At 46.6% G+C, this 14,246-nt stretch overlaps 2 protein-coding genes across 8 annotated transcripts in view; one reads left to right on the forward strand and one right to left on the reverse strand.

The window, feature by feature from the left end:
• Positions 1 to 10,155, reverse strand: part of LOC100755041 (ATP-dependent DNA helicase Q5) — a 37,948-nt gene extending 27,793 nt beyond the window's left edge. For 2 of the 5 annotated variants that reach the window (XM_035447295.1, XM_035447296.1), the window contains exons 1-6: positions 9,399 to 9,916; positions 6,786 to 6,907; positions 3,988 to 4,506; positions 3,172 to 3,277; positions 2,059 to 2,170; positions 135 to 297 (exon numbers count right to left, since the gene is read on the reverse strand). In XM_035447295.1, coding sequence (XP_035303186.1) covers positions 135 to 297; positions 2,059 to 2,170; positions 3,172 to 3,277; positions 3,988 to 4,506; positions 6,786 to 6,907; positions 9,399 to 9,528 — 1,152 coding nt within the window. In that variant the 5' untranslated portion in view covers positions 9,529 to 9,916. The other 3 variants (XM_027425659.2, XM_027425658.2, XM_027425657.2) reach the window with 3 other exon arrangements.
• A 107-nt stretch (positions 10,156 to 10,262) lies between these two features.
• Positions 10,263 to 14,246, forward strand: part of Sap30bp (SAP30 binding protein) — a 29,862-nt gene continuing 25,878 nt past the window's right edge. For 2 of the 3 annotated variants that reach the window (XM_027425661.2, XM_035447297.1), the window contains exons 1-3: positions 10,263 to 10,421; positions 11,413 to 11,522; positions 13,829 to 13,876. In XM_027425661.2, the coding sequence (XP_027281462.1) occupies positions 10,316 to 10,421; positions 11,413 to 11,522; positions 13,829 to 13,876 (264 nt within the window). In that variant the 5' untranslated portion in view covers positions 10,263 to 10,315. The remainder of the gene's footprint in view (positions 10,422 to 11,412; positions 11,523 to 13,828; positions 13,877 to 14,246) is intronic. The other variant, XM_027425662.2, reaches the window with a different exon arrangement.

Below are 14,246 nucleotides of genomic sequence, written 5' to 3' on the forward strand. Positions count from 1 at the left end.
CACCAGACAGACACACAGTTCCCTTTGGGTATGCTGCCCTCTAGTCTACAGACGCGCTCTCTGGGCTCAGTAAGGAGCTATATGAAACGGAGTGGTGGGTTCACACACACGGGTATCTACTGCCCAGAACTTACCTGGAGTTTGTCTATCTCCTTTCTGATGAGAAAGCTGACTTGGTCTCGGTCACTCCTAGAGTAATAGAGACGACACCAGGATGGTTTCCCATCTCTGCCAGCACGGCCAGACTCCTGGTAGTAGCCAGCCATGGACTTGGCAATATTCCAATGGGCAACAAACCTGTAGGATACGAAAGGACATGATCCATGATGGGAGAGTGGGGTGCTCCAGGGAGAAGTCATCCTGTCAGGAGAAGCTCTTACTCCCCGGTGGCCAGGGACAGGGCAACTAAAACAAGAGACAGACCCCAGAGTGCATCAGAGTTGGCTGTGAGACACACCTGTGCCCCTCAACAGGCCTCTCTGGCATAGAGCAGCCCAGCTTAGAGGCCACAGTGCCAGTTATGGAAGACATTCTAAAATATGGCCAAAACAAAAACAAAACGTCAACAGCCAGGCCTGAAGGGATGGCCTAATGGCTAAGAGCACTGGCTGTTCTTCCAGAGAATAGGGTTCGAGTCCCAGCACCCACATGGCAGCTCACAACCTTCTCTAACTCCAGGTACAGGGGATCCAATCCCTTCTTTTGGTCTCTGTAGGCACCAGGCACACCAGTGGTACACAGACATACATACAGGCAAAATACCCACACACATAAAATGAAAAACAAAACCCTTAAAGTCAGAGGGCAGAATAAATACCAGACTTAAGAACAGGGTAGGCAAACTAGGCAGTGGTCGTGCACTCCTTTATCGCAACACTTAGGAAGCAGAGGGAGGTGGATCTCTGTGAGTTCGAGCCAGCCTAGTCTACAAAGAGTTCCAGGACAGCCAGGGCTGTTGAAAAACCAGAAAACAGGCTGGGCATGTTGGTGCAAACCTTTAACCAGAGCACCCAGAAGGCAAAGGCAGGTGCATCTGAGAGTATGGAGCTAGCCTGGTCTGGTCTATATAGGGAGTCCCAGGCTAGCTACGCCTACACAGTTAGACCCTGTCTCAATAAATAAAGATCAGAGGCTGGAGAGACAGCTCAGCAGTTAAGAACTGTACTGTTTTTGTAGAGGACCCCAGGGTTAATTATTAGCACCCATGTTGAGTGGCTCACAAGGGTATTATTAAACACCTACTGTGCGTCAGCCACTGCATGCTTCATCTGTTAGTCACCATCATGAGAGCTAGCCTACTGTAGACATGACAAAGGAGACCGGAGAGGCAAGTCTGCAGGAGAACACCCAGTGAAGGGACAACAGAGCTAGGACTGGAGCCTAAGGGTGTAAGCTTAGAGTTGACTGCTAATAAGCACAGCAGACCAGGGCTCAACTCCTGATTCCACAGTCTGTGTTTTTTCAAATGTACAATTCCAGTGATTACAGTGACCAGTTCCCACTGGTGACATGGTGGGGATTAATGACATGCATGGGGACTACTGGCATGTATGTAGAAGTGCTCTGCAAATCATATAACACACTACTGTTGGTGTGAGGACAAAGGGCTCCAGGCAGTAGTCCGTGTAAGATTTCCCAAAGTCAGACCATGGCTGGAAGTAAAACCCTTTCCCAGAGTTGCCAGAGTGCAACTCAGGCAAGGATGAACCCTAGTTCTAGACTGTGGATGAACAGTAATGAGGTGCAGGTAATAAGATCTTCACTTGACTCCCTTGGGGAGGCTGAAAGTTACTTGCTCCAGCCCCCTTGAAGTTCTACCTGAAAGACGGGTGTGAACCAGATTGTTAATGGACAGCCTGACAGCACACTGCCAAGTTCCCCGAACCAGGCCACCCCGAAACTGTCAGCATTCGGGCTATATTGTAGGGATTCCCCTGGTGGCCTACCTCCTCAGTGGCACTAAACAAGCACATGGACTTGGGACTTTGTACACAGCACCAGGCAATCCACTGTAAGCCAAGCCCCAACTGGGAACATAAAGCAGGAACTAGAGCTTACCGGACGTTAGCTTTGTCCACTCCCATCCCAAAACTGATGGTCGCAACAATTACAGGAACCTTCTCCTCCATCCACTCATTCTGTACCTGTGTTCTATCGGGAGCCTTTAGCCCTGGAAAGGAGGGGAGGTAGTCAAGGAAAGCTCACAGTTCCCTTGGGTTTACCTTTGGGGTATGAGGAGTTATCTTGGGTTGACACTGTCCTGGACACTTAACCCATACCCTGAATTCATCACTTCTTATCCATATGACCATGAACCAAGCGCTTAATCTCACAGAACCTGAACTAGCCAACCAGGTGTGGTGACACAATGCCTTTAAGTCCAGCACTTGGCAGGCAGTGACAGGAGGATCTCTGGGTTCAAAACTTGGCCTACATAGTGAGTCCCAGGACAGCCAGAGATACAGTGAGATCCTGCTTCAAAAAACCAAAAATAGGCAGGGCATTGGTGGCGCATGCCTTTAATCCCAGCACTGGGGAGGCAGAGGCCAGCCTGGTCTCCAGAGCGAGTGCCAGGATAGGCTCCAAAGCTACACAGAGAAACCCTGTCTCGAAAAACCAAATAAAAAATAAAAATAAAAAAAATATAAATAAAAGAACCTAGCCCATGAGTTGGGGATTATATTCAGTAAACATGAGAGCCAAGAACTTAAGTCCATAGGTCTGCAAAGTCTGTGGTCTTTTTTTTTTTTTTTTTTTGTAACACCCGAGCCCACAAAAAAATCAACTGGGGCTGAAGAGAAGCTTCCACAGTTAAGGGCAGCAGCTGTCCTTCCAGAGGATGGGTTTGATTCCCAGCACCCACATGGCAGCTCACAACCATGTGGAATTCCATTTCCAGGGGATCCGACATCCTCCTCTGGTCTCTGTGGGCACTAGGCATGCAAGTGGTACACAGACAAGCTTGCAGGTAAAATACCCAATCACATAAAAACAAAAGCCTTTGTCTGCTGGGTAGGCAGAGAGCAGAAGAAAGAATTCCAGAGTCACACGTTTGTAGACCCCTTTTAGTGGACTTTAACAGAGCACGCTGCCATGCAGGCTCCCTAAGGAACAGGCGGTGTGCTAAGAAGCGTGCAATAGTGAAGAGGACCGCGAGGCCTGGCCTCTTACCTGCGTGGTAAGCCTTGGCGTTCACACCCCTGCTGCTGAGCTCCACGGCCACTTGTTCACAAGCCTCTCTAGTCCTACAATAGACAATGCCACAGCCAGATAACAGCTGAGCAGGGAGAGGTGGGAAGAGAAGAATCAGGGAAGGATGGCATAACCAAACCACTCACTAGAGCACAGCCTGCTTTAAAAGCCCCACACTTGGATTGGAGAGAGGGCCCAGTGGGTTAAGAGCACTGGTTGCTCTTCCAGAGGACCTGGGTTCAATTCCCAGCATCTTCAGACATATATGCAGGAAAAACTCCAATGCACATAGATCTTAAAAAAAAAAAAAAAAAGCCCCACGTTCTCTCTCACCAATGTCCCAGTGTTCTCTTAGGCTATCACTTTTAAAAAAGCAGGCCCAATCCTGACATCGTGGTGCATGGCTTTAATCCCAGCAATAGAGACTAGGCAAATCTCTGACAAACCCAACCTAATCTATATTAGGGCTACACAGTGAGACCCAGCATTAAAAAAAAAAAAAAAAAAAAAAAAAAAAAAAAAAAAAAATTAAGGATCCAAAACCCAGCCTTTCTAACGCCCCTGCCTCCTCTCTGAAGCCCTGTACAGCTTGCCAAACACACAAGGACTGTTCACTTGGTTCCCGCAGGGATCTGGGATCACAGAATCCCAGTGAGGAAGGGAAAAGGAAAAACTCTCTTTGTACACAGGTTTTAAGGAGCCTGGCTAAAATGACTAGAAAAAGAGAGGGCTTTGAAAACAGCGGCTGTGTCTGTGCTACAGACAGCACTTAGGCATCCCCACCCCAGACCTCACCCCTTTATCAGCCTTCTGTCCAAGAGCCTTCAGGCAGAAGTCCCTCAAGTTCCCATAGAGGTCGGGAATGAGTTCCTTGAACTGCACATCATAGAAGAGATTGGCCCGGAAGCAGGGGGTCTTGAAAGAGGCCACTGGCTGCTTCAAGTGCAGGGACGCAAACACATCCTCTTGAACCTGTGGGGTGGCTGTGGCCGTCAGAGCCACACACGGGGCATGCGCCAATCGGGAACGTAGAGCACCCAGACGCAAATAGTCAGGACGGAAGTCATGTCCCCACTGGGAAACACAATGAGCTTCATCCACCACCAAGTAGGAGAGCAGGTTTCGGGACATGAGGGAATTCAGGGTGGGCTGAAAGGAGGCTGACGCTGCCATCTCCGGGGTGATGTATAAAAGTTTGGTCCGGGGTTTGTCTCGCTCCAGGTCAGACAGCAGCTGCTTCCTCTCCTGTACTGACAGCTTCGAGTTCAGGGAACTAACTTGTACCTTCAAGGCCAGCAGGTGGTCTACCTGGTCCTGAGAGTGGAAGAGGAGATGCAGAGGAACACCATTAGCCCTCAGGACCAGTCCCTGAGCACAGCCTCCTCCTACACTCCAATACGCCTTCTCATTGCCCGGAATGGACGGAAGCATGGATGGGGGGACAGGCTTTGAGTCAGAAAGACCTGGGTGTATTGCTGGCTCACTTAATGCCACATGCTCCCAAAGTCAGCTCCTCCAAATTCGCCATCTGTACCCCTCACTCTCACCACAGTAACTACAGAATAGCATTGTGACGACAGGTAAAGGAAACCACTTCTCAAAGGTGATGTGGTGGCATGGGCTTCAGACGGAGAAATAAGAGGATCAAGAGTCTGAGGCTAGCCCCACATACATGTTAAGTGTGAGGCCAGCCCAAGCTCTAGGGGACCTTGTCTCAAAATATAAAAAAAAAAAAAAAAAAAAAAAAAAAATGAAGCCAGGTGTGATGCCACATGCCTTTAAACTCAGGGCGCAGAGACAGGCAGTTTTCTGAGTTTGAGGCCAGCCTGGTCTACATAGTGAGTTTCAGGACAGCCAGGGCTACATAGAGAAACCCTGACTTGAAAATAAAGAAGGAAAAAAGAGTGAGTGAAATGGATGCACATAAAAGCTCTTGGCACAAAGCCTGGACGTAGTGAACATCCACTAAGTGTCCCTGCTGCTCTCCATGTCTCTACCTATGGGGAACATGGCTCGTAACCCATGGTTGTGCTTCCTCAATGCTACCAGCCCACCTGCAGGCACTAAATACAGCCAGAACATCTGCAGAGCAAATACTAACAAAAGTTTCAGTTTCTCTCCATTTTTTCCGTTGTACATCCCCATATCTGTGTCAAAATAAAACACCAGACACTCCCTAATATCAATTAGAAAATATTTTACTCATTTTATTTATGTGCATTGGTGTTTTGCCTACATGTATGTCTGTGTGAGGGTGTTGGATCCCTGGAACTGGAGTTACAGACAGTTGTGAGCTGCCATGGGGTTGCTGGGAACTTAACCCAGGTCTTCTGGAAGAGTAACCAGGGCTCTTAACCTCTGAGCCATCTCTCCAGGTCTTCCCCCTATCAATTTATTGATCTATCCATTGGTGTCTTCTTTCTGTTACGAGTACACACAGGAGAGGGAATGTATGCATGTAGAGGGATGGCTGAATACTTTTTTGGACAATAAACAATAGAAGGAAGGAACCTCAAGCTAGATGTAGCAGTGCACGCCTTTAATCCTAGCTCTCAGGGAACACAGGCAGGAGGATTGCTGTGAGTTCAAGGCTAGCTTATATACAGTATTCAAGGTCAGCCAGAGCTGCACAATAATACCCTGTCTCATAAAAAGAAAAACAAAAAAGTCAAAGATTCACTGTGACCCACCACTAGTGGAGAAACCTACATTTGGGCAATAGAGAAACTCAGTATAGTTACTGAGCAAAGGCCAAATAAAGAAGTGAGATTTCCTTAATTGTGGTGTGTGTGTGTGTGTGTGTGTGTGTGTGTGTGTGTGTGTGTGTGTGTGCTCGCGCCTTGTGCCTGAATGATGTATGTCTGTTTACCACATGAGTGCCTGGTGCCTGAGGAGGTGGTGAGAACTCTTGTGGGTGCTGGGAATTGAATCCTGGTCCTTTGCAAGCACAAGTGCTCTTAATCACTGAGCCAACTCTCTAGCCCAAGAACTGAAATTTCTATCTATAAAATCCTTTCTCCTCAGGAGGCAGAAGCAGGTGGATCTCTGTGAGTTCGAGGCCAGCCTGGTCTATAAGAGCTAGTTCCAGGACAGCCTCCAAAGCCACAGAGAAACCTTGTCTCAAAAAACCAAAAAAGTAAAAAAATAAAATCCTTTCTCTTTAAGGTGGGTCACAGCACATAATTCTAGCACTCATGAGGTAAGGTGACAGGGATGGAAGGTCAACTTTAGCCTAGTCTTAAAAAAAAAAAAATGCCAGCAAGAAGGATCTACAGGTAATGGTGTCTGAGGCCAACCATGACAGCCTGAGTTTAATTTCCTGTATCCATATGGTGGAAGGAAGACAACCAATATAAACATAATGTAGCAAAAAGGTTCTTAAAAAAACATGTATGACATAAAATTAAAAGTAAAATTAGGCAGGAGGATGAAGAGAACAAGAGGGGCAAGAATAGGGTAGGGGAGTAAGGGAAGAGAATATATTTAACAGGCCATATACGCTTATTTGAAAACAACAACAACAACAAAATGGTCAAAACTACCTCTCCCTCATGATCCTTCTTGGTTTTTATGCTCATTCTCCCGAGACTCACCTGAATCAGGGCAATGAGAGGAGAGACCACGATGGTGATTCCTTTGGCCAACAGGGCAGGGAGCTGATAGCACAGGGATTTCCCTGCCCCTGTGGGCATGCATACAAAAACATCCTTGTCACCTGCAAAGACAGAAGAGAACATTCCAATATGTCCTGTCTGCTTTTACATGAAGGCTGTTGAAAGAACTACATTTTGTTGTTAAATTAAGGGTGTTCACCAATAGACGGCTCCTGGTGAGGCGGGAAGGACTCACTTTTCCCTGAAGGGCCAGGCCACAGGGAGTTTGACAATGCTGCAGTGACTATATGGACAACACAAATTGGACTTTTTAATCATTTATTTGGGGGGTGGGGAGGCCACAAAGGTGGGGGGCAGACCTGGGAGGACTGAGAAATAAGGGTGATCAGGTGCATTTTGTGAAATTCCCAAATAATCAATCAAAATATTAAAATTAAGCCAGGCGGTGGTGGTGCATGCAGAGGTAGCTGGATCTCTGTGAGTTCAAGGCCAGCCTGGTCTACATGAGGGAGTTCCAGAACAGCCTCCAAAATACAGAGAAACCCTATGGGGGGGGTGCTCACCATGTAACCATGGCTAGCTTGGAACCTGCTATGTGGGCTGAGCTGGCTTTGAACTTGCATGATCCTCCTGACTCTGCTTCCCAGACGCTGGGATTACAGGCCTGGGTGGCTAAGCCTGGTCCTATTGGTTGTAAATCAAATGAAAATGTAAGGAAAGCGTTTAGCTGAGAGTCTGCATATGGGACTGTCTCAGCATAGCGTTTATTTCCTTCCCCACCCTTCCTATGTAAAAGGGAAAGGACCTTGAGAGACCTAGACTTTCGGATAAACTGCTTCTAACAATGGTTCTGTGATGGCTAAAGAAACTCCATTTTGTAGCACTTAATAGCTGTTTATCTCTGATTCAAGTTCCTGGAAGATAAATTCCCAGCAACCCTGACCCCTTGACTTCCACCAGAAATGTACAGCCATGAGCATCTGCTTGTTATGACTTGCTGATTTTGGCTTCATAATTTGTTTATGCAGATATTCAAGGTCTATTTTGAGGTCACCTTGACCATCTAATCTTGGCATAGCCGAACTATGCTTGTGGATTTTGCCTTTAAAAGCCCTTCCTTCTCCCACCTCTAGGTGGCATATCTCTGATTTCGGTTAGAGACTGTGGCCTTGCTAGCAGCTTTGATAAATTTTGCTAATTACAATTTAAATTGAGTATGGGGAATCTTTTCTTGGTGTTCTCCAACTTCATAGCACTACTAAAAAATGGCCTACAAAGTGAATTCCAGGACAGTCAAAGCTACACAGAGAAACCCTGTCTGGGGGTGGAGAAGAAGAAAGAGCCAGGCATGGTGGTGCACGCCTTTAATTCCAGCACTCGGGAGGCAGAGGCAGGTAGATCTCTGTGAGTTTGAGGACAGCCTGGTCTACAAAGTGAGTTCTAGGCCAGCTAAGCAGCCAAGGCTACTTAGTGAGAACCTGTTTCCAAAAAAGAATGAGTAGAAAAACTGAAGAACTGAAGAAATAGTCTTCAGCTGGTGGGAAATGAATGTTTGGATTAAACAACCAGGGAAGCAGAACACTGGGCACTCCTGTGGAGGAATGCAAGGCTATTTGTCACTCAGAAGTCTGTTTATAAACATATCTTTGCTAGTCGGCGGTGGTTCACACCTTTAATCCCAGGACTCTGGAGGCAAAGGCTGGAGGATCTCTAAATTTGAAACCTGCCTGGTCTACATAGCAAGTTCCAGAACAGCCAAGGCTACAGAGAGAAACCCTATCTCAAAAAACAAAAATAAAAAATATTTAAAGATAAACATCATTAACATGACCCTGCTGCTCCCACCTGAACAACCTCAGCCCCCTTATCTCCATCTACAGTACTATTGTTCTCTCCTCTATCTGGACTCAAACTACTCAATCTTCAGTGAGAGGATAACCTAGGTCAATGCCAAAATTAAGCATCTCTGCCACCCTTGGTACTACCTACACACAAACGAGAACGGATGTCTAGGAACAGACTTCAAAGACAATCTGTATGTCTTGCTATGAAAAAAATCAAAAAACAAGTGTGGTGGTTCTGTTATTAAAACTCCAACTCTGGTTAGGTGGTGGTGGTGGACGACTTTAATCCCAGCACTCGGGAAGCAAGGCAGGTGGATCTTTGTAAATTCCAGGCCAGCCTGGTCTACAGGTCGAGTTCCAGGACAGGCTCAAAAAGCTACAGAGAATCCCTGTGTCGAAAAAACAAACGAAAACAAAAACCTCCAAGTCTGTATGCAGCCAGTCATGATGTCCCACATCTGTAATCCCCGTATTTAATAATCCAGGGACAGAAGGATCAGCTCAAATTTGAGGCCAGCCAGATGTACACAGGGAGGTAAAAGCAAGTTGGGGCTACAGAGACTGTCAACAAATAAATAAGAAACAGAAACCTATCATCAATAAAAACCCCTTAGCTTTGGTTGTGAAAGATTTCCAAACCAGTGGAAGGGTGACCAAGGGTGAGGAGGTGGGAAGAGTCAAGGAGAGGGTGTTGTGTTACAGTTCTACTACGGGTACGGCCAGGAGTCTGCAAAACAGGATATGTTACCTTTCACTACAGCCATGGTCGCACTCTCCTGTAAAGGTGTTTTAAAAGAATCAAACCCAAAGACTTTCTTCAGGGTGCTCCGGACTCGCCGCTCCGGGTCGAAGGGAGTGGAGAAAGGGTGGGCGCTCATTTTAGCAAAAAGCAGCAGCCAAAAGGTTAGCGCAAAGGTGTCACGAAAATGCTCCGTTCCCACTTAAAATACAGCCGATGTTTCTTCTGCCATTATTAGCCTGCTACGTTACACTTAAACACATCATTCTCATGCAGTAAAACCCAAGGTTGAATTGCTTCACGCAATACATTCCTGGGGGATTAACATTACTTCTCCCTTCATGGAAAAACAAACAAACAAAAAACACTGAACTACCCCAGGCCAGTAGAACAGACCTAGAAACGTGGGCCACAACAGAAGCCCACAAACGTCTTCAAAACTGCCAGGAGAACTTGGAACCCTTTTTCTAGGGTCCTTGTTCTAGAAGCAAAGCCGTAGCGACCGTTCTTCCCCCAGGAGACCGCCCCCCGCCCCCACCTTCCTTCCCTCTTCTTCCTCTCAGCCCCCAAGCCAACAGCTTTCGCTCTTCCTCAGCCGAGTACCCCGCAAGATGTCAGAGCCCAGGCTCCTTTATGCCGGCTCTGCAGCTCTTCAACAGACACTACACACCGACTCAGAAGCCAACTCAGAAGCCAACTCGCTCTAGAAGTCAGCGAACTAAAAGCCGAAAAACCTCACTTCCGTCCCCTGCTGATGACGTCTGCAAGCGGCGTGCGGAGGGGGGCGGGGCCATACCAGACATGGCCGTTTTGATTGGCTTTCGTTCTAGCGCGGGGTCTCCTGGGATCCGGAAGAAGTTGGTTTCGGTGCCCATAAGTCGGCCTGTGAGTCATCGGCGTGAGCCACACCGTCCTGAGGGAATAAGATGGCGGGGAAGAAGAACGTTTTGTCGTCTCTTGCAGTTTATGCGGAAGACTCGGAGCCTGAATCTGATGGCGAGGCTGGAGTCGACGCTGTGGGCGGCGCGGCTGGTGAGCCTTGAGCTGGGAAGGGCGATCGGCGTCTGTTACGGTTGAAAACGCGGCTTCTCTAGGGAGGTTTGAGGAGAAGGGATGCTCACCGTCTCCGCGCATCGGGCCTCCCCTGGAACCCCAGAGCGCAGTCCGCGTCCTAGGGCAGACAGAGCATTAGAACCCCTAGTACGGAAGATCTCCCTTCGTGGGAACCTCTGCCCGGCACCGCGGGGTGCCGCACCCCTGTCTGGCCCCTCTCCCGTTGTTTGACGGGGTGGGAGAGTAGTGAAGTGGTCCTGGAGGTGATAAAACTTGCGTTCGTTAAGTTGGTAACTTTTGTTTGGGAATAGGCTTTTAAAAGTAAATGTCTCCAGAGTGCGTGATTCTGTAGCGCTGGGATAGAATGTACTGGACATTCCTAAGCCTTTTAAGGGTCCTGGGTGATAATGTCACTTTGGAGTTTTCAAAGCCTATCGGTAATCCTTTTGCCCACGAACTGGATATCACAGTGGGAATTCTGTTTTTGTTCTTTTTTTTTTTTTTTTTTTTTTGAGACAGAGTTTCTCTGTGTAGTCCTGGCTGTCCTGAAACTCTCTCTGTAGACCAGGCTGGCCTCAAACTCAGAGATCCACCTGTCTCTGCCTCTCCAGTGCTGGGATTAAAGGAATGGGCCAACACCCATGACCTCAACACTTCTGTTCATAATTTGGTCTTCCTAAGTGCAGAATCTGATCTGAGCCCGTAGTCACTTACCCGAGACTTAGGTTCCCTTTTTATTTTCAGTAATATTCTTAGCCACTTATGCCTTTAATCCCAACACTCAGGAGGCAGAGACAGGTGTATCTCTGAGAGTTCAAGACCAGCCAGGTCTACAAAGCTACACAGAGAAACCCTGTCTCGAAAAAAAAACAAACAAAAAAGAAAGAATGAATGAATTTTGACCATTCAATTTTCAGAAACATGTTTGCATCCCCTGCTCTCTCATCATTCTCTCCTTGTCCTCTTTCAGAAGAGAAAGGTGGCTTGGTATCTGATGCCTATGGAGAAGACGACTTCTCCCGCCTTGGGGGTGATGAAGATGGTTATGAAGAAGAGGAGGATGAGAACAGCAAGCAGTCGGTGGGTAAATCTTCCAGATCCAGAGCTGTGGGAAACAGTATTCCATTCCGTGGTTAACGCTGTCCCTTTTTCCCTATTGTTCAGAATCAGTTGGTACCAGTTGGGGAATGTAGTTCATGGGATAGAGCTTTGCCTAAGCGTGTCAAGGGCTTGATCCTCAGCACTGCAAAACGAACAAAAAGTTGAATTGGTTGAGTAATAGTGGTTCTCTTTGAAAATTAAGTTGGTTTTTCATCTGCACCATATTGTAACTTTGGGATTGAAATTGGGGATGTGGGAGGTGTTTTGTTTGGGACGGGGTCTATGAAGCCCAGGCTGTCCACAAACTTGCTTTGTAGCCTTGAGCTCCAGACGCTCTTGCTTCAGCCTCCTGAAAGCCACTAGTCTTCCTACTTGCATAATTATGTTCATCCTTATTAGTGTATCATTTACATGTCTATAAGCAACTTTCTTTATTTTTAATCTTGCTTGAAGCTTATTCAAATGCTTCACTTTCTAACGAGGTAAGGAAGGGAAGTTATTTTGTTATCATCCACTTTGATTCTTTTGTTATATTTTACTTGGTGTTTTTGTCAGCGTGGCCCTGGTTCTTGATCACAAACTTTCCTTGAAGTTAAAAGTAGGTGCAGGTAACAATAGAAGGAGGACTTGTGTTCTCATTATCAACGGCCTGGGTAGTACAAATGAGATTTTTAAAATTTGAAGGGGTAAAAGGCAAGGAAATTCAGGCTGTTGCTTAGCACAAGAAGACATCTGAAATTGAATTTGGGTATTGAATCTGGCCACTTAGAAGCAATGCTCATTGAAATGCTCACAACGTACTTTATTTTTTGTTATATGTCTTTATGTAAATGGTAGCATTAAAATGCTTTTTTAACTAAGTACAGTGGTCCATGCAGGCAATTCTAGCATTCAGGGTGCTAAAGCAGGAAGAGAAAAGATTCCAGAGCATATTCCCATCTCAAATAAATAAGTAAAGCCGGGTGTTGGAGAGATGGCTCAGCGGTTAAGAGCACTGACTGTTCTTCCAGAGGTCCTGAGTTCAAGTCCCAGCAACCACATAGTGGCTTACAACCACCTTGGATGAGATCTGGTGCCCTCTGCTGACATGCAGGCAGAAGACTGTATACGTAATAAATAAATAAAATCTAAAAAAAAAAAAAAAAAAAAAAAAGAATGAGGACCAGCAAGTCAAGGTCACTCTTGTCTAGAAGGTGGGAAAGAAGGCAGGCAGGCACACAAGCTTTAAGTTCTTTGGCTTTTCTTAAATGTGTAAGTGCTGCCTCAACACCCAGAACTGTTCTCTTAAATGCATTTGTTTGCATGTGTGTTTTTAAAACTATTGACCCAAATTTACTTTTTGTCATATTCAAGCTATGTATGATATTTTAGTTAAAAAAAAAAAGAAAACTCTTATCAAACCCCCAGTAGAGACAGTGGGAGCTATGTTAGCATTTTGCCAAGACCCATCTTTGATTCTGTAGTTGATTTCATTTAAGGAAGCTGTGGTGGCAACATAAGCCTTGATTTCCATGGTGCCACCCAGGGCACTTGTCTCAAAACCATCAGTGTGGTTTGTTCACACTTAGGTCTATTGTATTAACTTCCCAAGGACTGTATCTTGTTTAGTTAGAATGTAGTAGGTGGGTCCACATCTACTTTTTAGCTTTTGACCTTAGGTGCGTTTGTGTTCGGTGGAATTGTGGGCTCACCTTGGAGAATTCATTTGGGTAGGGAAGAGGCCTGAAAACAGTGGATCAGTGACAGTAATGTGAGCACTCCCCCTGCCTTGCCTTTTAGTCCCCAGTGTCTGGGGTCACATGGTTTGGTGATTTGATGCCGCCTTCCCATATTTGTGTTAGTGTCGATGCTGCTGGCTTGAGGTGCTGGTGTCACCACACCTAGGTGTTTAAAATGTGATGGCAGTCTGCGTGATTGTGGGTATGAATGTCAAAGAAGTGGTAAAAGTTCATAGTCCTGGCTTTAAATGTAGTTTGCCTTTTGAACCCTGTGGCCTGGCCGACAGTGTGGAGCCTGTTGGATCTGCCCTCTCTTCACATGGTTTGTAAAGGATTCTTCATCAGTGTGGATGGTGACACTGGTTTTGAGCTACCGATTCCCCCACCCCAAGAACATCTCCTTTTCCCTTCTTCTCTTCCCCTAGTCCTGGGTTGTGTGGCAGGGAAGGGTTCTTGGTGGGATGACCCCCGCTGGGTAACCGGCCGTTTGCTCCACCGCTGGCTATGTATGTGTATTCCCCGGCCCACTCCTTTTAAGTTTAATCCTCTAAATTCTTTGTCTTGTAGGAAGATGACGATTCAGAGACTGAAAAACCTGAGGCTGATGACCCAAAGGTATTTGGTGTTGGCTGTGGCGGGTGGCTGGATTCGATTGAGGCTTTTAGCATTCTGACCCAGTGGATATGTTGGGTCAGGATCTGTCCCACTAGCACCCAGTGTGGATATTTTCTGGGATGAGGCCAGTTATAGCCAGCTTAATGAAGAGCCTTAAGGCCACTAGGAATTCTTGAAGCCAGTTGGACTTCCTGCCTGGGTTCTGTGAGACTTTAGATCAGAAACACAAGTGGCCTGTCTGGATCCTATAACCCATGCACACTCTACAGCCAGTTTGGGACTTTATGGGTTAGATGAGGGAGTCTTTCTAAAATCAAGGCATAGGGCTCCCATGTCTGTTGTGGTTTCTCTCAGAAGGTTCTGAGAGGTG

The sequence above is a fragment of the Cricetulus griseus genome, chromosome 7 (genome assembly GCF_003668045.3).
Source record: "Cricetulus griseus strain 17A/GY chromosome 7, alternate assembly CriGri-PICRH-1.0, whole genome shotgun sequence".
Taxonomy (NCBI): Eukaryota; Metazoa; Chordata; class Mammalia; order Rodentia; family Cricetidae; genus Cricetulus; species Cricetulus griseus.